This window comes from Ursus americanus, chromosome 5 (genome assembly GCF_024610735.1).
Source record: "Ursus americanus isolate L20-20 chromosome 5, mUrsAme1.1.p, whole genome shotgun sequence".
NCBI classification, from domain to species: Eukaryota; Metazoa; Chordata; class Mammalia; order Carnivora; family Ursidae; genus Ursus; species Ursus americanus.
The window spans coordinates 18,528,479-18,554,658 of record NC_142131.1 but is presented as its reverse complement, the minus strand read 5'-3'; the positions used below and the strand labels follow the sequence as shown (position 1 = coordinate 18,554,658).

Sequence of the window (26,180 nt, the reverse complement as noted above, 5' to 3'; positions counted from 1 at the left end):
AAAGAAATAGCCACATATTCATGATAGAGTTGACATTTCAACCATGCCTTGAAAAATAGACATGATTTCAGCAGATGAAGATGAGAAATAGAAGTTCTAAGTAGGAGGGAGAGGAAGAACAAAGGCAAAGAGTTGAGAGATGATGGAACATATTTTGCGAATAGCTATCAATACAGTTAGAGTAGAATGTTTGGAAAGGTCTTGTGGAAGATAAGTTTAGGAAGAGAAGTGGGGCAGATGGGACTTATAGTCCAAACCAAGACATTTCTGTTTCCTCTTTAAATATTTCTTTGACTCCCACAGGCGGAACTAATCAATCGTGACTGTGTTTCCCTGGTATTTGACTCCATACCCCACGATGACACCCATCACATTGTATTGCATCTTGTGTGTGGCTTTACCGCAGACACTCTCCTATTAGAAAGGACATTTGGCTCATTATAAATGCTCAATAACAAGTGCTCTCCCACTTTAAAAAATGGAAAAGTCTAGGAGCATATCATGATCTCAGTAGGCAGGTGGAATTTGAACTGGTCTTGGAAAAACCGAGTAGGTTTTGGATGATATGGAGAGTAGAGAGAAGGGCATCTCATAAAGCGGAGTGAAAATGTCCATAGTAAATGGGGAGGGGTATATAAGTAATACTGAGAATTGATGCTTACAGGAAAACCAGTTTTTATTATTAGTTATTATTTAGCCTAAGCAAACAAAGACACATGCTCTATATTTCACGTGGAAACAATACATGGATACAGTAGAGCTCTCATCAACCAGAAGAAGCAAAGAATTTTAGAAGTTACTAACAGAATATCTCAGATACTGTCTTTGGAGAAATATATTTATTTTTCTTTTCTCTTTAGTTAAGATATATATGTTACATAAATATAGAATTAAGAATAGTATTAAATTCGCTATTGGCATTGTATTCTATTGTCATTATGAACCCGTGGTGGGTTATGAACCATTGGTTAAAAAGGATTGAGAGGGGTGACCTGAGTGGCTCAGTCAGTTAAGTGTCCAACTCTTGATTTTGGCTCAGGTCATGATCTCAGGGTCATAAAATGGAGCCCCGTGTCAGGCTCTGTGCCCAACACGGAGGCTGCTTGAGATTCTCTCTCTCAATCTCTCTCCCTCCCCCCCTTCTAAAATAAATAAATATATAAACAAAGTCTTTAAAAACAAAAGGGTTGAGAAAGAGTGAACTAGAATTTCAGCACTTTGAGGTGGGACTCGTGCTGGATTTAGCTCCGTAGGCTGTAGCATGGTTCTCCAACGAACACTGTAAAATCAGAACGCCAAGATTTGAATCCCACTTTACCTTTAGCCCATGTTAAATGACCTCTAAAAAGTTAATTCCCATATCAGATCCTCTTTCATCATTTATTAAGTTGGTATAAAAACAGTAATGACTTCAGATCATCAATATGTGAGTTGCTCAGGAAAACAAGGGAAGACATGGCGCACCTTGCTGCCTTGCCACCATGTTGTCCATTCCACATAGGCAGCATAATGCTTCGGAGGTAGTAAGTACTCACTTATACACTGAATGAAGCAATACATGAGTGACTGAGAACCTTTGAAAAACATTTTTTTTTCTGTTATGGTATTTAATGCATCCAGAGAACTGACTGTGAAAATAATCTTTTTCCTGGTCATCTCTGTATGTTTGAGTAAAAGAACAATGGTAAAAGTTCATTTCTTCTTACATTATGTGCCTTAAAGATATGTGTGCTGAATATGCTAGGAGATGGCATTTTATTTTACTTTACCATTTAATTTGTATTTTAATTCAATTTAATTTAATTTTATATAAGCCTGGTTACATGTAATAGCCAGTTCTCCCAAGTATCTTAGTTCCTCCCTGTTTAGCAGTGTGCATTGTGACAGGTCAGCCTTCTCTTGTTGACTAATCTCCTCCCATACAGATGAAAGTATCTCTCGTAATTTAAAGCAAAAGTAGATTTGTAACTAGTATTTTTATGACAGAACAGGAGAGTAAAACGTAGGAAAATATGAAGAAGTCCTACCTTAAGAAGAGACTTTTGGGTGTTAAAACTGTATTCTGAAAGTAAGTGCAGTTTAAACAATAACCTGTACTAATTTGTTTCAAAGAAAAGAAATTTTTAAGAGAATAAGAATTACTCAAATTAGCATACCATTTATAAATAATCTCATAGAATGCTTAAAACAAAGCATATTCAATTACAATTTGGATTACACCATTGTTTTACATAGCAAACTGTTCAAGTTGATTAGAACAAAACTACCAAATAAACTTCAACACAATCCATATTATAGAATATGAATTACAGAGGCTCAAATTTATTTTAGTAACGCTTATAAAATCTTTATGGAAATAGATGCCACTTTGTAAAAAGAAGGAATATAAAATGTTAAAATTCTTCCTTCCTCCCTCCCCTTTTTCCTCCTGCCCCCTCCCTCCCCCTCCCTCCCTCCCTCTCTCCCTCCTTCCTTCCTCCCTCCCTTCCTTCCTCCCTCCCTCCCTCCCTCCCTCCCTCCCTCCCTCCTTCCTTCCTTCCTTCCTTCCTTCTTTCCTTCCTTCCTTCCTTCCTTCCTTCCCTCTCTCTCTCTTTTCCTCTTTCTTTTCTTTCCTCTCCTTTTCGCTCCTTTCCTTTCTTTTCTTTCTTTCGCTGAATCTCAGTCTTCGTGTCCAGCAGCTTTTAAGGCAGTTTTGGTGCTTGATGTTCACTGTTAGTGTTTTGGTGAAAGTGTTCAATGAATATATTTGTGAAATCTGGAAAGATTAAACTTATGATCTATAATATTTTACAATTCAGAAGTTAGAAGATAAAATCTACGAAAATCTAAACATGTTTTCAAAATAAGCTCTAATAATTGGAAAGCTATTTGTGATATGTTCTGGAAAGGCAAATTTGTTGACTTCTTTTTTTCGGGGAACTCTTTTGTACCAGACTGTTAGGAAATAATGAGACATAAATTTCTAGCATCTGCTCTTTTTTTTTTTTTTTAATAGTGTGTGTTACAAATGCTCCAAATCCAGGACTAAATAAACAAAAATTTGAGTCAGGAATTCTTCTCATTTAAAAAATAATCCTGGAATCGTGGGGTAGAAAGGGACGTTAGAATTTATCTTTTCCATCTTCTTCCTACTACTGATGAAGAAATTAGTCCCAGAAGGGTAAACTGAGTTTAGTGTCTATAGCTTAAGAAAAAGGGGCTTTTTTTTCCTTCTATACTTGGTACAGGAAGTACTCAATAAATAATTTCCAAGAGGGAAGAGTCACTTCAGCACGGCATGAGATTTACATATTACTGTAAATTTGTTAATTAGCATTTCGGTAGTCCTTTAATTGACAAAGTAGGCTGGTTACAGTGAGTCTTGCTCTGCAAAGTGGAGATGTTGGGACCATGTAAGGCCTCACTCCAGGACCTGACAAATTCACCCCCATGATGCCACCATAGGACCACCAGTGGGCAGAAATTTTCAAGGAGATTTAATGGACATAACTTTTAGGACAAAAGGATTGGGGAGGCACGTATTTCATTTGAAAATAAAAGCAGTACTTTGTCCCATTGTTCTAATATGGTTTTGAACACATTATTTATTTTTAAAAATTCAAACAGATTTAAAAGTATTTATGTTTCCTTCTTAGAAGTTGGGTTTTGAGTCAGCTAGTTTTCTCCTTGTAACACCCATCTGTCTTGTTGGAATCAATCATTCCTTCTTTAAACAACCATTTATTGAACATTTGTATATTCCAGACATAGTGGTAACTTATTAAAATGTAAAATCAAAAAGACTTGGTCACTGTCCTAAAAAGGGAGGTTATTCCTTGAGAAGTTATGGTATACTATCATTGCTCCAAATTTTCCCTTGCCATCTGCACTTGTCATTACAAAATTTAACACAGTAATCATATTTTGTAGAAAATACAAAATGATAGAACCCACGAGAGTGTTTCACTTCATTTATTTGTTCACTTATTCAACAAGTATTTATTGAATATCTACTGTGTGCCAGACACTGGGCTGTGTGAGTGGGATACATCAGTGACTAAAACATTCAATGATCCTGACTTCATAAGGATGACATTCTAGGAAATGAGATGAAAAATAATAAAGAAACATAGTAAATAAACAAATTACAGAGCATGTTAGAAGGTGATAAGTGTTTAAAAAATAAATAAAGAGATAAGGGTAGGGATATCACGTATGTGGGAAGGAGAAAAGAAAAGAAGGTATAATTTTAAACAGTGTGGTCAGGAAAGGCCTCATTGTGAAGCTCTCTCTTGACCAAAGCCTTGGGGGCAGTTGAAATAAAAATCGAATGAGTAAGGTAATCCCAGGATTTGAAATTTTAAATTGAAGTCTGTTTTGTTACATATGTTACTTCACAATAAGAAGATGCAGATGATGGTAAAATCAGAGTTTTTGCTTTTCTTTCTTTTCCCTCTTACTGTCTTTGACTTAAATGAATGTCTATTTTCTCTTTTCTACTTAGCCAAAATAAATGTATTTCATGGGATTCTTGTCCATTCACGATAAGAACAGGGTTTACTTTGAAAATCACCTCTTGACAGCCCAGAGCAATATGTAGCATAATTTCATGTTATTCATTGTTTCCTAGAAATGTAAAAATTCAGAAAAGGCACAGCATAAGGAGTACAGCCGGTGCTGTTGTGGTAGTGATGTAACGGGACGTATGGTTGCTACACTTCAGTGAGCACAGCCTGGTGTATAAACTTGTCAAATCACTAAGTTGTACACCTGAAACTAATGTAACTTTGTGTCAACTATCTTCAAATAAATAAATGGAATAAATATAAAAATCTATTGCCATTTTTAGAATGACTGTCATCTCAGTTTGAGCAACAGATCAACTTGTTTTCCCTTTGAGTCATTGAATCCTAGATCCTAATGAGAAGACAGTTTGTTTTCTTAATATTCTTAATGAATTTTAACATGATTTAAAAATACAGGTATTGTTTCTTACAGGTTGTGTTTCTGGTGTCTGCATATGCAAGTCCCCAACTCACAGATGAGAGCTGTTCAGCCGTGGCTGCTGTCACACATTATCTGTATCTTTGCCAGTTTAGCTGGATGCTCATTCAGGTTGGTACCTCATTCCCTCCTCCCACCCACTTCTACTCTCCAGTAAACCTGCGTGGTATGTTCTTCCTATCTGCTTTTCTTTATGCTGAAATAGAAATGATTCCATATATCCATTACCACATTCCCAGGAGGTCAACGGAAAGAAACCTTTATAAGCTGTACAACATTAGAAGGTATAGTGAATTTGGGGAAATGAGAAGAAACATAGTAGGGGAGAAATTAGGGTGTGGTAGATGAGGCTTGTCATGTGGGACCTGTAAAGCACAGTAAGAAATTTGAACTTTTTTCTAGGGGAGGTCATAGAATTAAACAACTGACACGGTAACATTTGTATTTTAGAAATATCTCCCTGTTTGTAGTGAATTGGTGACAGAAGAGTTGAGATGGGCGCTAATTATGTACTGTTAGCTTGATCCAGGTGAGAGAACAAGGCAGTGTGAACCTGGGAGTGATGGAAGAAGCCAGGGGAATAGGACAACTTTTGAGATTTTTTTCTTTCCTTCCTTCCTTTTTTTCCCTCTTTCCCTTTCTTTCCTCCTTCCTTCCTTCCTTCCTTCCTTCCTTCCTTCCTTCCTTCCTTCCTTCCTTCCCCTTCCTTCCTTTCTTACTTTCTTTCCCCTTCTTCCCTCCCTTTCTTTCTTTCTTTTCTTTTCCTTCCTTCCTTCCTTCCTTCCTTCCTTCCTTCCTTCCTCCCTTTCCTTTCCTTTCCTTTCCTTTCCTTTCCTTTCCTTTCCTTTCCTTTCCAAACAATAGAATGTAGCTATTGGTTAAAAAGAATGCAAAAGGTGGATGGAAAGATGTTTCCCAAGCTTCTGGTGTGAGTGGCTGGATGGATGTTGGTGTCTTGAACTGAAATAATGATCCCTGGAAATTGCAGGAAGGTTGATGAGAATTTTAAGACATACAGAACGTGGAGTTTCTCCAGTGGGGACTTTGAGAGAAGTGCGATACACAGGACGAAATAAATCTCAGAACAGAGGCCCATGCTATATAAATACTTTAGAAAATTGTTGACTTATAGTTAGAAAATGAATCTGTTGCTTTGGAAGAGATTGCTTTGGGAGAAAGTACAGGGTGAGACCCGAAGAGTCCTATTGTGTACTCTTCTGAGGAACTAGTAAATGTTGGGGAGAGACTTGAACTCTTCCTTTTCTGACTAAAATCCCAAATTCCCTTTATTGTCCTACACTGATTTGCTTGATAAAGAGGCAAATATGAAAGTTGGATCCAATTCAGTAGTACTAATGTCATCAATTAAATGGCTTTGGTAATGCTTTCTACATAATAATATTGTTAAATCTTTTGTCTGATAGAAATAGTTTCATATGTTGTTTTTTTTTTTAGTATGCTTGTGAACTATTATGTGTAAACAGATGCATTCAGTCATTTGCGTATTCTTTTTTCTTGAATGAAAGGGTGTGGGGCTTCCACTGTAGAGCAATAATGAAAGCATGTGAGAATATCATACAGTCTCATGGAAGGGATATTTTCCCAGGTACAATATTAAGTTATACGGAGAACTGAACTGAATTATTTAGTTAAAAGAACTAGTTGCAATAGCCCTGAATCTGGGTTTGAATTCTGGTTTTGCCACTATCTTTTTAGCCTTAATCAAGTTATTGACTCTTCCCAAGTTTTGTTTCTAAGTCTGCGTATGAGGATAATAATTCCTTCCTCATAGAATTGTTACTCCATAGGTCTTAAGCAGTTCTAATTATGGAAAGTTTATGGTGTTCTCAAAATCCTTCCCAAAATAAAAAAGTAAAGCTAAATCTAAAGCATATAACATAAAACTTAATATTTGCTGAAACTAAAATAATATTTGCTAGGTTCTCCGATTGCAAAATTTTTTAGGAGTTTATCAAAGCTGAACTTTCTGTGTGCACCATGTGTATGTTGTTATTTATCTGCTTGGACTGATGTCCCCAGTGTTGTGTGGAAGGTCTTTGTCCATGTCCCTGACCTACTGAGTTTTTGATGAATGACTTGGATGAAGACACAGGAAACTGTCTTATTGGGTATGCAGATGATATGGAGCTGAAAAGACAGCTAAAACAGCAAGCTGCCTGGGTTAGGGATGCAGGTAGAATCAATATAGAGAAAGTGCTGTAACAAATTGAAAACTAGAGTGAAAGAGACATAATCAGCTGGGGGTTAAGGTAAACAACTTGAAATATTTAATTTAACACAAACTTAGTAGCAATCAAATGTGTGACCAGATTGCTTTAAACAGTAACTACAAAAACAACACAGACCTAGGTTACATTAATAACAGCATAGAGGCAGGTGAGGGCGTATGGTTACATTGTAATCTACAAATGTTCAAGACAAGCTTGGGACCCTGTAACCACTTTCATGGATCATGTTTTACCAGGGGCATTAACCAGCCAATGAGAAGTTGGAAATAGTCCTGTAAGAAACTTTGAGGCAGCTGGAGATAGCTAACCTGCAAAGAACTTAGAGTGTTGTTGATGGCTGTCCACAAACACTGGAAAGTCTGCTGCAGGAAAGAGCGAACAGACTGCAGGTCTATTTGGAAGAATGGAACAAATGGGTCAAAAATTAGAGAAGTAAATTTTGAATCAATAAAGATATTTGATAGCCAGTAAAACTGTCAAAATTGAAGAGGCTGTTCCTACAAGCAGAAAGCATCCAGTCAGTGAAGTGTATTCAAACGGGGAAATGACCAACTTTCAAAATGTTTTTCTGCTTTGGGAGAGCATTAGATGGTATCTCATATAAGATTTCACCCAACTTAACAGAGACTGATGTTTTCTATATCTCTTTTTTCCAGTCTTAAGTAAATAAAATTGTGGCTGATGAACATTTAGTAACCTAATTAAATTTCTGTATGGCTGATGGTTAGGAAAACTATTTAAAGTACCAGCGAAGTTTAATGTATTTCAGATGGTACACCACACATTTTTCATGGTTTGTGGTGTGACCGCAAGGGAAAAATTCAATAACTTCTGATTCTAGGTAGGTTACTTCTAATGAGTTATTTTGTGGGAAGAGGTTGTCCCTTTTACCAACCTGTGTTTTCCTATTTATAAAATACTGTCTACTAAATCTTTTTTTTTTTAAACTAGAATCCATTTTTAAAACATTATGTAAAAGATTAGACTCCTGTTAATCCAATCCTGCTAGTCAATTAAGGTTAAACATTTTTGAAAAAAATTAACATTTTAGTGATTCTACTTCATATTTTTTAAAAGATTTTATTTATGTATTCGACAGAGAGGTGAAAGAGATCACGAGCTGGGGGGTAGGGGGTTGCAGAGGAGAGGAAGAAGCGGACTCCCCACTGAGCAGAGAGCCAGATGTGAGGCTTGATCCCAGGACCCCAGGATCACAACCTGAGTCACCCGGGTGCCCCTCTACTTCATATTTTTAATAGTATAGGAGAGAATTTGATAGATGTATGTGTGTATATAGCTTATGACAAAAAGTTAACCATTAACTTTTAATCATTGGGTTTAGCATTAAACAGAATTACTGTTTATTTTTATCTGCATCATATCTTCAATCTTAGGAAAAAATGCACTTAAATAACTTTATCTTGAACTTTTACTTCTCTATAGTATATTTTTAATACATTATAGTAAAATTAGATTATATTTTAGAGTAGCTAAAGAAAGATTTTATTGGGAAACAAGTTACATAACTTTTCTGAGCCTAGATTTTTATCTGAGTAGTCAGATTTATAATAACAGTACCTGTCTTTGAGGATTGTGGAAAGATGAAATGAATTCGTACATGAAAAGAGCTTGGAATTATGCCTGGCACAGACTGTACACTCCATACATATTTACCCAATATTATTGGCTAAACAAATATGTGTGGCCAATATTTCATAGATTTTGAAACATGTTGAAAACTCTGCTTTTCCAATTTAATTTATACTTTTTTTCCAAAAGAGAATTTACTTGATAATAGTGGGGAGAGACTTAGAGTGAGGCAGACCCCAACTAGCTGTGAAGCTTCAGCAAGCTATATAAATAGCCTCCAACCTCTTACTAAAGTATATGCATGGCCCATTGCAGGATCTGTAACTAGTGGCCTTCACTCTGTTTCTTGAGGCCTCCCCCTTTTTTTTGACAGGGAAGTTATACCATGCATGATGGGAATATAGTAACAAATTATTTTGCTTATTTTTTTTTTAAGCAAATAGCTCTCAAATTCCCTTTGAGGGCATAGAACTTGACTTATCCTTCTGTTTGCTCATCATGTAAAATCATTCTGTGAAATTACTGAAACAATTTCCCACTTCCTTAAAACAGCAGGTCTTGTCTACTTTGAGAAAGATTGACAGTGAGAATTTAAACTCTTGTAATATGTTTACTCTATTTTCCTAGTTTTTATTGTTCTATTTTCATTTCCTTTTTCTGTTTTGATTTGCTTTCAACTTAGAAATAGCATATACTAATGGTACAAAACATAATCAAACACTGAAGAGAAATATAAAATGAAAAGTACATCTGTTTCTCCCTATTTCACACAGTCCCCACTCTCTGCTTTACCCTCAACCCTACTCCCAAAGGTAAACACTGTTAATGGTTTCCTGTGTCTCTTTCCAGAAATATTCCACAAATATACAAATGTTTATAAGTATATAAAAAGCACATATGTATATGTTCTTATGTGTGTGTCTATACTGTGTGTGTATATATTTACTTATTTATATATAGTGCATATAAGTTTTTGTATATATATACATTTCCCAAGTACAGATATACTTTTTTTCCATTCTATAATATGGTTATTCCATAGTTTATTTTTCTAGTCTCTTATTAATGACATGCTAGTTATTTCCAGTTATTTTTGCTATTATAAACAATGTTGCCTTGAACATCCTTGCATTCTGAATATTTATTTACTTATGGAATATTCTTAGAATAAATTCCTAGAATTTATGTCTTTACTATTAACATTTACATGAAATACACTATGAGATGGACTGCCGGACCATGAGTTAATCCATGAAGGAATAAATCACAAGTAAATTATTTGAGGTATCAGTATATAATATAGGTAAATACAAACTTAATTTTTCTGTATATTCATCTGGCCCAGTTTATGATCATTTCCTGTCACTAAATTGTATAGCAATTGCTTCAATTATGAACAATCTCCAAACCTTAGATTGCTCTTGCAGTTTGTTGATTTCATGCTTAGGGAAACAGTATAATGTTTTATTTTGTAACGAAAGCTTACTTGAAGGACATATTTTTTAAATGGTGGAACAAAGTTAGAAATTATTCTACAATTCTACTTGACCATTAATATCTTGTGCCTTAATTTTTCTGTAAGATCAGGCTATGAAGAGGCAAATATACATTTTATTGCTTGGCAGAAAGGCTACTTAGTGCCAGGGCATAGCAACAAGAAGGGAAATGCTAAAACTAGCCATGTTTTTCCTTCATCACTGATTTAATTGGGCAGGCGTGGGGGAGGGTGCAGGATAGGACATCAAAGGCATTAAGGACAACAGACTGGTAATTACCAAGATAAAAATGACATACCCAGGAAATACAGAATTCTCCAGTCCTCAAAAAGCCTTGCAATTTATTTCATGCAAAAATTGCTAAGAAAGAGAGAGGATAACTGGAGCAAGGACATGTGGTAACATTTCTTAGACTCTTCTCTGAAATGAATGACTAAGAACGTATGATAATAACAGAATTAATAGCATCCATGATCTCTGACTAAACTTGATACTATAAATCAATCCAAGGTTTCTGATGACACGATTAATAACCAAATATTAAATAACAGGCTAGATACCAATCTTATCCCACACAGCATAAAAATGTATGGGGTTCAAGCAGCCTATTTTTTAACTTAAAAAAAAAAAGAAAAAGAAAAGTGTTTCATCTTTATATTTTACAAATATACTAATATACATTATATTAGTATATATTATATGAGTAAACTAATGAATTTGTGTTTATGGAGCATATGAAAGCATAATTATGACCTATGATAATTAATTAACAAGGTAAGTCTTCATTTTTCCTATGTGGACATTGGAAAATAATAGCAGTAGTCACTGAAAATGTTACGGTAAAAATAAATAGACATGTCTATGTAAGAATGTAAGTAGGGGCACCCGGGTGACTCAGTTGGTTAAGCGTTTGTCTTCAGCTCCGGTCATGATCTGGGTCAGTCCTGGGATCCAGCTCAGTGGGGTCTGCTTCTCCCTTTACCCCTCCCCCGACTTGTGCTGGTGCACACTCTCTCTGAAATAAATAAAATAAAAAAAAAAAAAAAGAATGTAAGTAAACATGTTTACAAACACACAGTCTTTTAGTTTATTCCAATCTGCATTTGACCTAAATTGTATCTGGGTATTTTGGTTGGTTTGCATCTTAATCAGAATCAGTTTAAATTCTAACAGCTTCAGTTACTGAAGCTACTAGTTTTGGGAAATACACTTCTTCCATCCTCAGCTTTCTCCTGTGTGTAAAGGAAAAAAAAATAAATAAAAATAAAAAATCTATGATGAAAGTTAGGAGAACAGTGGTCTTGATTAAATGAGATATAGTTTAATATGGGGTCTACATTTATTACCCAATTAGTAAATATTGGTTCCATTCTACCTCTCATAAACTATTCCATTTAACATTTTAAAATATGCATCAAATGGGACACATGGGGGCTCAGTCAGTTAAAGGTCCACCTTCGGTTCAGGTCATGATCCCAGGGTCCTGGGATCCAGTCCTGCATGGGGCTCCTTGCCCAGCAGGGAGCCTGCTTCTACCTCTGCCTGCTGCTTCCCCTGCTTGTGCTGTCTCGCTCTTGCTTGCTTGCTCTATCCCTGGCAAATAAATAAATAAAATCTTTAAAAAAATAAAAATAAATTAAATTTTCACCAATTAACTTTGACCCTCTTCACTAGGAGTTCAATCAAATCAATTAAAATGGTTGAGCCTCCCAAAAATCTTTTCTAGCAAGAGAGTATATAACTGAGTAAACTCACTAACTAAACCAAATTATGAAATTGTTGTTAAATGCAACAAAAATTATTAACTCAAATTGTATAAATCTTCATTTGTTTGGTATTTCTCAATAAATAGTTTATGCAAAGCATTTTACTGGGTACTATGAAGTTTACAAAAATTAATCTACCACAAGCCATAGTCATGTTTGAGTGATTTATATTCTGATAAACCTTTATGAATTCTCATTTAGTGTTAGCAAAAAAAATGGAGAGGAAAAGAGAAAGAATAATCTCCATACTTTTATAAAAAAAAATGCATCTCCACTGACATATAAAGTGTGGGGGGGGGAATGCGAGAGGGAAGAAAAGGTCTCGTGTGAATAATATTCTCAATATTTGTATGAGTCTCTGTGAAAATAAATCTTAATCAGTCTTGGACTTGTGTTTTGTCCCAAGTTCTATAACCAAGCAAAATATGAAAAAAAAAAAAACTATGCTTTTCTCTGACTGCATCTGTTTCTTCATCTCTAAATGAGAGTATACACGTGGTCAGATGATCTGTAAGGTCTGTATTACATGGTCTGGGCATCCATACACATTAGTGCTTTTATTTGAGGAATTGTAATTTCTACAATGATTCAGTCACAAACTATGAGTCAGGAAATTGTTAATAACTTATAGTTTAACCTGTCCCTTTACCAGAGGAAGAAACTGAAACCCAGAGGAACCAAATAATATTGGCCAAAAACATACAGCTTATCCATTTAGAACTATGTCAAAACCTAAATCAAGCCACTAATCACCATGTCTTTTCAAAATTTTTTTAAATCATTATTTGTAGTACTCGTTATTTACCTGGAAGCTTATCTTTTGAGAGTGTGTGTACGTGTGCAAGGTCTCCTTTCCTGTATTTCTACAGATTGCATTTATTCCAGGAAATTTTCACAAATATCATTAAGTAGTTTTCTTTAAATTTGTTAAAATGGAGAGCTCTAGGGTGGCTCCATAGGTTAAGCATCCAACTGTTGGTTTTGGCTCAGGTCATGATCTCTGGGTCCTGGGATCAAGCCCCACTTGGGGCTCCATGCTCAGCCTCTCTCCCTCTGCCTCTGCCCCTCCCCCTACTCGTGCATGTGCTCTCTCACTCTCTCTTTCTCTCTTAAATAAATAAATCAATCTGTAAAAAATAAAATAAATAAATTTGTTTAAATGGGCTTTTAGGTTCTCTCAAGTTACAGTCACCTAGGTAATCTTTTTCATCATTTTCTTAATTTAAATTCAATTAATTGTTAGTTTCAGAAGTAGAGGTCGGTGATTCATCAGTCTTATCTAATACCCAGTGTCGTTTACAGCACATGCGCTCCTTAACGTTCATCACCCAGTTTTCCCATTCCCCCACCCTGTTTCCCTCCTGCAACCCTCAGTTTGTTTCCTATGATTAAGACTCTTTTATGGTTTGTCTCCCTTTCTGATTTTGTCATTTTATTTTTTCCTCTCTTCCCCTATGATCCTCTGTTTTGTTTCTTAAACTCCATGTATAAGTGAGATCATATAATTGTCTTTCTCTGATTGACTTGTTTCACTTAGCATTAATACCCTCTAGTTCCATCCATATCATTGCAAATGGCAAGATTTCATTTTTTAATATATTCTATTATATATATATACCACATCTTTTCTTTTAAGGTTTTATTTATTTGAGAGAGAGAGAGAGTGAGAGAGCATGGGGGGGGGCAGAGGGAGAGGGAGAAACAGACTCTCTGCTGAATAGGGAACCAGATGTGGAGCTCGATCCCAAGACCCTAGGATCATGACCTGAGCTGAAGGCAGGTGCTTAAGCAACTGAGCCACCCAGGTGCCCCTATACCACGTCTTCTTTATCCATTCATCTGTCAATGGACATCTGGGCTCTTTCCATAGTTTGGCTATTGTGGACATTGCTGCTATTAACATTGGGGTGCAATGTTAATCAGATCACTACATGTATCTTTGGGGTAAACACCAGTTATGCAATTGCTGGGTCGTAGGGTAACTCTATTTTCAACATTTTGAGGAACCTCCATACTGTTTTCCAGAGTGGCTGCACCAGCTTGCATTCCCACCATAGTGTAAGAGGGTTCCCCTTTCTCCACATCTTCTCCAATATCTGTCATTTCCTGACTTGTTAATTTTAGCCATTCTGACCAACATGAAGTGGTATCTCATTGTGATTTTGATTTTGATTTCCCTGATGCCAAGTGGTGTTGAGCGTTTTTTCATGTGTCTGTTGGCCTTTTGTATGCCTTCTTTGGAGAAATGTCTGTTCATGTCTTGATTGGATTATTCTTTGGATGTTGAGTTTTTTGGGTGTTTTTGTTCTTTGGGAGTTGAATCTTTATAGATTTTGGACACTGGCCCTTTATCTGATAAGACATTTGCCAATATCTTCTCCCATTCTGTCGGTTGTCTTTTGGTTTTGTCGATTGTTTCCTTTGCTGTGCAAAAGCTTTTACTCTTGATGAAGCCCCAATAGTTCATTTTTGCCTTTGTTTTTCTTGCCTTTGGAGACATGTCTACCAAGAAGTTGCTGCTGCTGAGGTCAAAGAGGTTGCTGCCTGTGTTCTCCTCTAGGATTTTGATGGATTCCTGTCTCACATTTAGGTCTTTCATCCATTGTGAATCTATTTTTATTTATGGTGTAAGGAAATGGTCCAGTTTCATTCTTCTGCATGTGACTGTCCAATTTCCCAAACACCATTTGTTGAAGAGACTGTCTTTTTTTCCATTGGATATTCTTTCCTGCTTTGTCAAAGATTAGTTGACCATAGAGTTGAGGATCCATTTCTTTGTTCTCAATTCTGTTCCCTTGATCCATGTGTCTGTTTTTGTGCCAGTACCATACTGTCTTGGTGATTATAGCTTTGTAATAGAGCTTGAAATCTGGGATTGTGATGCCGCCAGCTTTGGTTTTCTTTTTCAACATTCCTTTGGCTAATCAGGGTCTTTTCTGGTTCCATACAAATTTTAGGATTATTTGTTCCAGCTCTGTAAGAAAGTTGATGGTATTTTGATAGGATTGCATTGAATGTATAGATTGCTCTAGGTAGCGTAGATGTTTTTACAATATTTATTCTAATCCATGAGCATGGAATGTTTTTCCATTTCTTTGTGTCTTCCTCAATTTCTTTCATGAGTGTTCTAGAGTTTTCCTGAGTACAGATCCTTTGCCTCTTTTCACCTAGGTAATCTTGAAATGCTGGTAATTGTGATAAGTATGCAAATTCAAATACATCATCCTTCACTGGTGAGCATTGACAGAAATAAGAAGGTGGTAATTCAAATGGACCAGCGTTTAGAAGTGACATTAGAGATGTGACTGTGGTAATATCACCAAGTTTTAGACACTGCAAAGCATTTTATTCAGTTGTCTCTTTTGAAGTGTCTAATTTGGTTACTAAACCTGAAAATAGTTTTGAATCTTTTAGGGCTTGCCTTCAGCCTACATGACATTAATGCTAAGAATGTGTATGCTGTGTGTATGAAGTATAGTCAAGTCAGATTAATGTAGTTGGTTAATTTGGGAGATAGCTTTTTTTTTGGGGGGGGGTTGTTTTATTTTAGAAAGGGAGGGAGGAATGGGGTGGGGAGGGGCAGAGAGAACCTTAAGCAGGCTCCACGCCCAGCATGGAACCCAGCACAGGGCTGGATCCCACAACCCTGAGATCACATCCTGAGCTGAAATCAAGAGTCAGATGCTTAACTGACTGAGCCACCCAGGCAACCCAGGGATAATATTTTGGCTAAAAATGTAACATAACTACATATTGATGATGTCTTGAGATGGCCCATAGGACGGTTCTAACAAAATTTTGAAAGCTTAGAGATAGAAATGTAAATAGAAACCTAACTATTAAAATTTTCTTTTCACAGTTAGCGTTTAGCAGGAAAAACATCATATGGGCAATGAATAGTAAGCCATGCCCAGTCCACTTGAATCATGTCTGGGTGAGAGTGACACCCTTTAACTTGTATTGAGTTTTCAAAATTTCATTAGTTTCAACACTGAATAATCACACAGACACCAAGGCACACAGATCACATATGCTATGTGTTTGTCAACATAAAATTACTACACAAACATAATCGTCTTTAAATACACTTAGATTACAAAAGAGGAACCATGATTAGAAGGAAAAGAACATAGTCAGTACTCCACTGTTTTCTCTGTTTAGAGAATCGTAGTAACTGGGGGTTTTAATTCCACCGCTTTTGAATAGCAATATATACCTCAATTTCTTCTTTTCTTTTAACAACAAAGAAAAACTAAATTGAGCTAATTTAAGCAAACATTTAAATCATAAAAGGAATAATAAGCATATAGGATAACTTATCCAAGAACCATAAGAACTTTGTCTGTTCTTCTCTAAAAACACACTTTCTCTCCACTGTGCTTTTGTCTGTCCCCACCACTGAAGTTCGTTTGGCTTCTTTTTCCAGCTGACCAGCTTAGACTATCACTGAATTTGAAGGAATTCAGTGATTCGTGATTGGCCCAGCCTGAGACAAACTTCTCGCCCAGATCAAATTAGCTATGGATAGAGGAGCAGGGTCATGAACCCGCTATGCATATGCTGGGGTAGGATGAGATAGGGTTACAAGAAATAGAGCTCATGACCTAGGTATATCCCGAAAGGTACCTACCATACTATATTAAAATATCTTAAAATTCAAGTAAAACTTGAAGTTAGCTAGTCAAAACAAATCTTAGTTTGGGCCATATAGTATTTCTAAAATAATTAAACATCATTTAATTACATAGTATTTCAATTCTATAGCAAAAAGGAAAAGAAGAAAAAAACCACAATGGGAAGTATTGTCCTTAGGGCACACTTCAATGGTTGGATTCTTTTGGGAAGAAAGGGGATTTTGTTTTAAGTCAACAAAAGCTTGTGACTGTAGGAACTTGTTTTGCTTAATTGACTGTTCAGCAATACCACGCCTTGAGCTCTTTGGAGCAGAAGCCATGCTTGTACAAATCTAACAAACAGGTATACTTGTCTCAGTCTTCTCTGAAAGGCTGGGTGATTCTAACTGATGGAACTAATGTCCATTTTCATAATAGCAGACATTTTGGAAATATGCCAATCTCTATCATGATGAATCAATTTAGAAGTCATTTACCATGCTCTTCTTTCTGATTCTTCCACCAACGACACCCATGAGTTACCATCTTATATGGATACACACAAACATCTATTTAAAATAAATACTTAGCATTTTTATTTTGGAGATGGACTCATCATCCTTCCTTTGACTGAATTTTCATTCTCTAACAGGCCATTTGATCACCTCAGGGTCAGACACTTCATACAATCCCACTTACTTGGGTGCATATCCTTGTACTAATTATGGAAAGAAGGGGAAAAACCCTGTTCGATCTAATGATTTAAAAAAGAAGTTAGAACAAATTTACATAAGCAACAACTCAAAACATGCTTCATAATTACAGATATATGCAGATGTACATAAAGATATGGAGTACTGACAGGAAATAAAATTCAGAGACAAAAATCTCTAAGTAACCAAACATTTTTATTTTTTCCTTGTTTAGCCCAATCAATACTAATCCCTCAAGGTTGATTTGGTCCAGAGAGAGTCTTACTTAGAAGCCTCCATAAACAGTACCTGAAAGCCTTCCCATGAACATAAAGCATGTTTATCACATAGAAAGAGCTTCCGTTGTATCATAGCTTACTTTTGCTCTTAAACTATTTATCTTTTGTCTTTCATACTGTCTGACATCCTAATAGGAGCTTTAAGGGAGGTGGCAACATTTCCCAAAGGTGACTATGTGCTCAGCACTTGATACATAATACCTCATTTCATCTTTATAGTAACCTCATTGTATACATGAGGAAACTGAAGCTATGGGATTGTTGTTGCTGGCTACTGATTATCCCTCTGATGTATATATGAATACATTTATATGTATGTATGTAATTTATCTGTACTCACACTTTTTCCACCATAAAAACTGAGGAGGATTAATCTAGTGAAGAAATAACATTGTGTGAAATACACATGACATTCGTTGTTAATTACTAAATGATAACTAAGCATTAAGTGCTCTAATGGAAAAAGAACACTAGAAGGCAGAATATATAAGTTCTAGGTTTGGCTTAGGTGTGGGAGCTAAGTGTGGGATTTGGGGCCAATAAGAACATTTCATTTTCCTATTCTGCTTATCTAATGTGTCCACTCATCTCCCTCTCTATATACTTATCCTTTTTATATTTTTTAAAGATTTTTATTTATTTATTTGAGAGAGAGAGAGAGAGAGCACAAGTTGGTAGAGTGGCAGGCAGAGGGAGAGGGAGAAGCAGACTCCCCTCCAAGCAGGGAGCCCAACGTGAGGCTCGATCCCAAGACACTGGGATCATGACCTGAGCCTAAGGCAGATGTTTAACTGACAGAGCCACCCAGGTGCCCCTCCTTTTTATATTTTTTATCTTAATAAGAAATAACAGATATAAAATATGCTATAAATATAAAATAAATATATTCCTTAATGATTTCTTTCCCACTTGTTTGGAAGCTAACATAAAGGAAAGTAAATACCTCCTCAGTCTCTTTCACTTCTATATCCCTCCTGCTTGGACTGGTCCTTGAAATTTAGTAAGCACTCCATATTTGTCAGGTAAATGAATGAAAAAAAAAGAGCTTATAAACTGAGAAAGAAAAACAGGTACAAAACCTACCCCATCACAGTACTTTTGTCTCTTCAAGGTCATTTTCTGTTTACTCATTGTGTCTCCTGCTGGGAACTGACATGGGGCTATCTTCACAATTATATACCCATTCCCTGGAAAATTGTCTAGCCCTGTCATATGATAAGGCATTAAGAAAAATTGTCAGGGGCGCCTGGCTGGCTCAGTCAGTTAAGCGACCAACTCTTGATTTCAGCTCAGGTCATGATCTCAGTCATGACATTGAGCCTCACGTCAGGCTCCATGCTCACTGGGGAGTCTGCTTGGAATTCTCTCTCTCCCTCTCCCTCTGCCCCTTCCCCACCATGTGCTCTCGCTCTTTAAAATATATAAATAAAAATTGCTTTAAAAATTGTCAAAAAGTCGAACAAAGGGCTGTTCACTTCATTATCATCATGAAGCTGTTCACGTGGGAAGTAAGTTTGAATATCCATGTATGTTTCTTCAGACACGTGCACAGAACAATCACAGATGACTATGGCTGAGAATAAATCAAAGCAAACTAAGGAAAATAAAAAGTACAGTAAATATTATTCAGTGTTTCAAGATTTTTGAGGTATCCTGACTTTCTTGAGTGTATGAAAGAATGAGTATGTGAACTAACTAAAAAATAAGTAAAAAATAAATAGATAGATAAATAATTATTAAGTAATGCTAACCCTTTGTTGGTCTGTAACTCTTTATGCCCAAGCCAGGTGAGTTTGTGTCCTATGCCATTAGACCAGAACTTGTTCATTTTATGTTCTGTTTCCTTCCTTAGTCTGTGAATTTCTGGTATGTGCTGGTGATGAACGATGAACACACAGAGAGGCGATATTTGCTGTTTTTCCTTCTGAGTTGGGGACTTCCAGCTTTTGTGGTGATTCTCCTCATAGTTATTTTGAGAGGAATCTATCATCAGAGCATGCCACAGATCTACGGACTCATCCATGGTGACCTGTAAGTACATCCAGGCAGAACTGATTGCTTTCTTAGCCTTCGTGTACCCAGATAGCTTTATCAGTAGATGATGAGGCAGTTGACTAAGCAGTATGACCGAACAAGAAATACCAGGCAGAAATCTGCTTTCCCACCAGACTGACTGGATCTCTACTTCCTCTAATTATCCCTTTAAGTAAGAAAGTTTTGCCTTTCTAGTTCCTCTGATGGATTCAATTTTCTCAGGTGAGTTGATGTATTTAGACAAGTCACAGTAATTTGTACCTTAGCTTATTTAGTTTATTAGATTAAAACAAAAATACCCAGTAAAATCTGGAAACTATGAAAGTTTTGATAAAGAACAGAATCAGTGAAAAATATGGAGTGTGGCATATTATCTAAGGAGTCTGATTTGGGGGAGGATGGGAAGGGGAGGATGGCAGTCACTGTCATCCATAACATCCTTGAATACCAAAGGACTGTATCAGAGTGAATGAAGAGTGTCTGCAAAAGGACACAGCAAGGAGACAGGGTCAACTGGAACCTTCTTATACGTTCTTACGAAAATACACTAATCATCTTAAAATGTAACAGATCTTTATACATACACGTATATACATGCCGTAATCCTGAATCTGGTATCTTACAGCTTTGAACACTACTCAGCCCCTTTTATTGACTCCACGTGCAGGAGGAAAAAAAACACCTTTATAATAATAAAGTTTAATCAGCTCTCTTGGTGTAATGAGGATTGGGGGGGGGGAGTAACATTTCTAAGTAAGAAAGAATAACCTGTTCACAATCTTATGATAACAATGTCACCTAATTATCTCACAGGTTATTGTGAAGATAAAAATTAGTTAATTTATGTGAAAAATCTTTGAAAGTGAAAGTGTTATATAAGCAGAAGTCATTTCAATATCATTATTGCCTCTGATCAGTTATAATTGTCCGTCATTACTTAATAAATGTTACTGCTGTATGCAAATGTATTTCACAAATGGACAATCACACACACATATCCCACACTATGTTCAACCAAGGAAGCTAGCTATGTAATATGCACACACCCACTGAGATGCCATATATAGTAATTTTTTATTGAGATTCATTAAGATTCCCTCATACTGATTACTTTATTGCATTATAATGTATTTTGGGTATATAAAATTCTAAAAGCCTAATCTTCTAGAAGGGAATTATTGTGTCTTTTCAAAATTATGTTATGACATTTTGTTACCCCTGGCATTAATTTAAATCTTGGGCAGCCAGAATTAATTTCAGAAAGTTTGACATCATCCTTTGTGAAATACAAAGTAACCATGAGACAAACCCTGGTGGCCAGCTGCCCATCCCTTTCATGAGCTTCCTGGCAAGACAGGACTTATTTGGCAGCAGTTTTGGCATTTCATGTGTACCCACCCAGCCTTGATAAATGGGACCCGATGAAAGTGATATTAATTAAAAGGAACTCTTTTGGTGGTTGTAAGGGGATTTTTAAAGAGGGACATTCTTATACAAGAATGTCCAAATCGACTGTTAAAATATTTGCCTTCTGAGGCTTTTGCAAAAAGTTTTTTATTATCAGCTCAGTTATAATAAGTGAAATGCAAAATACATTAACTTCGACCTAGTTTTAATATGATAGGGATTATTAGACCAAAAGTGACTGTGTTTTGTAAGTATTATAGGTTACTTGTCTTCCATTCACAGAGAATTCTTAAATCATCCCTATGTAAATTTACTATAGTTTTTTAAAAATTTTTAAAAAATTTTTTAATTCTGTATTTTTATTATCACTTTAATCTCAATATAAGGATACAGATACTATATTATTTATGTAAAATCTTGTATACCTAAATCGTTTAAAAACATACCTTTTTTCTCATAGTAATAGGATTTGTGGTTGTGTGAAATAGCCTCTCATTTGTTGTGCAGTGGTTACTTCATAGTAATAAACAATTTCTTTTGAGTTAGAATTTTCTCTAAATAGATCTCTAATGCATCAATATGTACAAGTTGCTCTTTTAAAGATGTTTTTGTCGAATTTTGAAACCAGGATTATGATAATTTCATGAAAACAGATAGGAAGAGATCTTTCTTCTCGTATTAGCTGCAAAGGTTTTCAAGTTTGGTGTTATTTCTTCCTTAGTATTTTTTTTTTTTTTTAAGTAAGCTGTATGCCCAACATGGGGCTTGAACGCATGACCCCAAGATTAAGAGTTGCATGCTCGGGGTGTCTGGGTGGCTCAGTTGGTTACGTGTCTGACTCTCTGGAGTGGGGCTCTCGTGTGCTTGCATGAGCGCGCGCACTCTCTCTCTCCTTCTTTCTCAAATAATTAAATAAATCTTAAAAAACAAAAGATCCTGATTTCATTTCCTTTGGATATATATGCAGAGGTGAGATCACTGGATCATATGATAGTTCTGTTTTTAATTTTCTGAGGAACCTCCATACTGTTTTTTCTAGTGGTTGTGCCAGTTTACATTCTAGCCAACATTCTGTGATCTTTATTATTTCCTTTCTTCTGCTAACTGTGGGCTGAGTTTGTTCTTTTTTTCTAGTTCCTTGAGATGCTGTTAATTTGTTAGGTCGTTAGGTTGTTAATTTGACATCTTTGTTTTTTCTGATGTAAGCGTTCATCGCTATAAATGTCATCTTAGAACTGTTTTTTCTGCATCCCATGTTTGGGTATGTTGTGTCTCCGTTTTTATTTGTTTCAAGATACTTTTTTATTTCCCTTTTGATTTCTTCTTTTACCCATTAGTTGTTCAGGAGTATATTGTTTAATTTCCACGTATTTGTGAGTTTTTTTAATTTTCTTCTTGTTACTGATTACTAGTTTCATACCATGTGGTTGGAAAAGACATTTGGTATGATTTCAGTCTTCTTAAATTTATTAAGACTTGTTTTGTAGCCTAATATATGATCTATGCTGGAGAATGTTCTGTGCACACATTAGTAGAATGTATATGCTGCTACTATTGGATTGAATGTTCTGGATATATCTGTAGGTCCATTTAGTCTAACTATAGTTCAAGTCCAACATTTCCTTATCGATTTTCTTACTGGGTGATGAATCCATTGTTAAAAATGGAATATTGAATTTCCCTACTATTATTGTTTATTTCTCCCTTCACATCTGTTAGTAGTCCCTTAATATATTTGGGTGCTCTGACATTGGGGACAGATGTATTTATGATTGTTACATACTTGCTTGATGAATTGACCCTTTATCATTATTATATCATGGCTTTCTTTATCACTTGTTACACCTTTTGAGTTGAAGTTTATTTTGTCTGATATAAATATAGTCTCCCCCCCCCCCCCGCTAACTTTTGGTTTCCACTTGATGGAATATCTTTGTCATCTTTTTACTTTGAGCCCATGTATGTCCCTGGAAGCTGAAGTAACTCTCTTGTGGGCAGCATATAAGTAGATATTGTTGTTGTTGTTGTTTTATCCATTCAGCCATTCTGCCTTTTAAGTGGAGAACTGAGTTCATTTACATTTAGGGTATATACTGACATGTAAAAACTTACTAATGCCATCTTATTAATTGTCCTCTGACTGTTTTATAGTTCCCATAGTCTTTTCTTCTTTCCTTGCTGTCTTCTTTTATTAATTGATGGTTTTCCTTAGTGGTATACTTTGATTCCCTCCTTTTTGTCTTTTGCGTGTCTACTGCAGGTTTTTGTTTTGTGGTTACCATGAGGCTTACATAAAACATCTAGATGTAACTATTTTATGCTAACAACTTAACTTTAATCACATTCACAAACTCTGCCCTTTCCCTTTACCCCTCCTTTTACAACTTACCTCTTTTTACATTGAGTATTCATTTAAAAATTTGTGAGGCTGTAGTTATTTTCAATCCTTTTTTTCTTCAACCTTTATGCTAGAGTTATGTGATTAACATACCATGATAATACAGTATGGGGAATTCTGAATTTGACCATATAAGTTATGTTTACCAGTATACTGTATATTTTCACGTATTTTCAGGTAACCAATTAGCATCCTTTCATTTCAGCCTGAAGAACTTCTCTCATCTTTTCTCATAAGGCAGGTCTAGTGGTGATGAAGTCCTTCCGCTTTTATTTTTGTGGGGAAGTATTTATTTCTCCTTCATTTTTGAAGAATAATTTTGCCTGGTAGGGTATTCTTGATTAGCAATTTTTTTTTCCTTTCAGCACTTTGAATATATCATCCCACTCTTTCCTGGCCTGCAAGGTTTAAGCTGAGAAATCCACTGATAGCATTAGGGGGTTTCCCTTGTAGGTTACAAGCTTCTTTTCTGTCTCTGCTTTTATGATTCTCTTTGCCTTTGATTTTTCACAGTTTTATTATAATGTGTTTTGGAAAAGTTGAGTTTGTTTAGGGACTTATATATGCAGAAGTCCAATAATCATCTTTACTAGAATGACACACAGCTATCTTATATTAAGCCTGTTTAAAATTGATCTTCTAAATGTGTGCTTTTACCTGTATTTCCTAGGAAAGATCCACCATCCACCCAGGTACCCACGCTGTAAGCTTAAGAGTACTTCTGCTTCTTTTTTCTTACACTTCACATGCTATTAATCACAAGTTATTTTCTAGCCTAACTCCTAAATGTCTTCCCTAATTCACTTTCGTTTTCATCTTCATCTCTTACTTCATCATTGTCTCTTAAGTTCATTTCTGTCATTTTTGTCTGGTCTGTTGGGTTGCCTCCTAACTTGTGTTCCTCTCTCTAATTTCTTCCTTTTGCAATCCATCTACTAAATTCTGAAACATGGAAATGATTGTATTGCTCTGATGCTTAAAACCCAACAGTTTCTTTTCATTACCTTCAAGATCCTGGATTGTTAGGTCATCCATAGTTGACAGTAACCTCTTGAACCAGCTTCCTTTAGCATCCCTCACACCCATCCTCCCCAGTTAACCATTGTAACTGAAATATTTGATATTTCCCATGGTCTCTTGTGCCTATACCTTTGAATATATCTTTTATGTCTCAAATAGTTTTCTTTCCTTTTGTCTGCCTAGAAAATACCTATTTTTCCCTCTAAACATCAGCTTAAATATCAACTCTATGGAGTATCTAGTTTCAGATTAAATACTACCTCATACATAGCCTCATTAGACTCAGAACCTTTCATAAATCCTATGATTGTACCAATCATACTATAATTGTGAATTCACAAATATTGTGAATATTTGATGGTTATATCAGCTATATTCATTGAAATTCAGACTGGAGATCAGTGATTAGTAACTTGGTAACATATGGTAAAAGTTACTAAATTTTCGAAGGATGCAAAGCTTAATTTACTCTTTAATATAAATATCTGAACTGGAAAAAGGAAAGCCTTAACAGCCCAAGAAAGTATATGCAAATAAGGGATTAGCAATAACTTTCATGCTTTCTCTATGCAGTAACATATTTATATTAAAATTTTATATGATAATATGATTATCAAAATGTATCTAAAATACTTGGAAGTCACCAAATAATACTGAATATCTCAACACTTTAAATACTGCATGAGGACTGTCATATCTCATAAGAAAAAATTTTTTTCTTATATATACATAAAAGATCAAATTATAATTTACCTTGACTAATGGATTTTTTAATCTAGATTTAAGTCACACAACATGATCTGGAGAAAGGTCCTACAGAGATTATAAAATTTAAAATTTGCTTTTGTCTGCAAAGTAGAAAATCCAGTATAGACTTGTTATTGCTTCGTTGTCACTGAGCCAGATGGTCTTATGACTCTATGAGGAATCATACTATACTCACAGTTAACAAAAAAGGCTTCCTATACCTTCAATATGTTCTTAATAACATTTTCATCACTTTTTGAAATTAGTTCTAGAAATTCTTCCAGCTTTCTTTTTATCTTATAATTGAACAGTGCTTAGCTAAAACAAAGTCAAAGTAAAGGGAAATCTGGCCTTGATTGATTTCCATTGGTTGCCAGAAATAATTCTATTGAGAATACCCAGGGGTAGTCTCTATTGAGTCGTTTATAGAGTGTCTTTGGAATTATTCATCTATTTTTCTTGAATTTGCTTCTTGGCTACTTTAGGAAAAAGAAACAAGCTAAAGAGAAATTTCTAGTCTGCTCATGCAAAGTGCAGAGGAACAAGCATATAGAACTGAGTGAAGAGTCAGGGTGGTAGCAAAGGGAATGTAGCCCTGAGAATTGTCCCTAAAGAGATGAAAAACCATTAATTTGGGCCCACAATTCTGTGGTTATGGAAAGATAGAGTGATTGAGAATGAGTGTCAGTCATGCCATACAGAGGAGAGGACAGGGAAGACTTTACTTCTCTCAATATTCCTACCTTTCAGCTGCAAAACCCTGACACATTAATTAATGTCAGTAACAGTAAAACTGACATAATAATGATGATAGATTGGTTTGCACTTCTAAAATACTTGCTTTTGATTGCTGGAGCGGAGGGGGGGTAACTGGGTGATGGACATT

The 26,180-nt window shown here is 35.6% G+C and overlaps 1 protein-coding gene across 3 annotated transcripts in view; it reads left to right on the top strand.

Annotated features, from left to right (window-relative positions):
* Window positions 1-26,180, top strand: part of ADGRV1 (adhesion G protein-coupled receptor V1) — a 507,877-nt gene that overhangs the window by 323,719 nt on the left and 157,978 nt on the right. For all 3 annotated transcript variants that reach the window (XM_045796286.2, XM_045796287.2, XM_045796288.2), the window contains exons 84-85: window positions 4,978-5,094; window positions 19,541-19,719. In XM_045796286.2, the coding sequence (XP_045652242.2) occupies window positions 4,978-5,094; window positions 19,541-19,719 (296 nt within the window). The remainder of the gene's footprint in view (window positions 1-4,977; window positions 5,095-19,540; window positions 19,720-26,180) is intronic.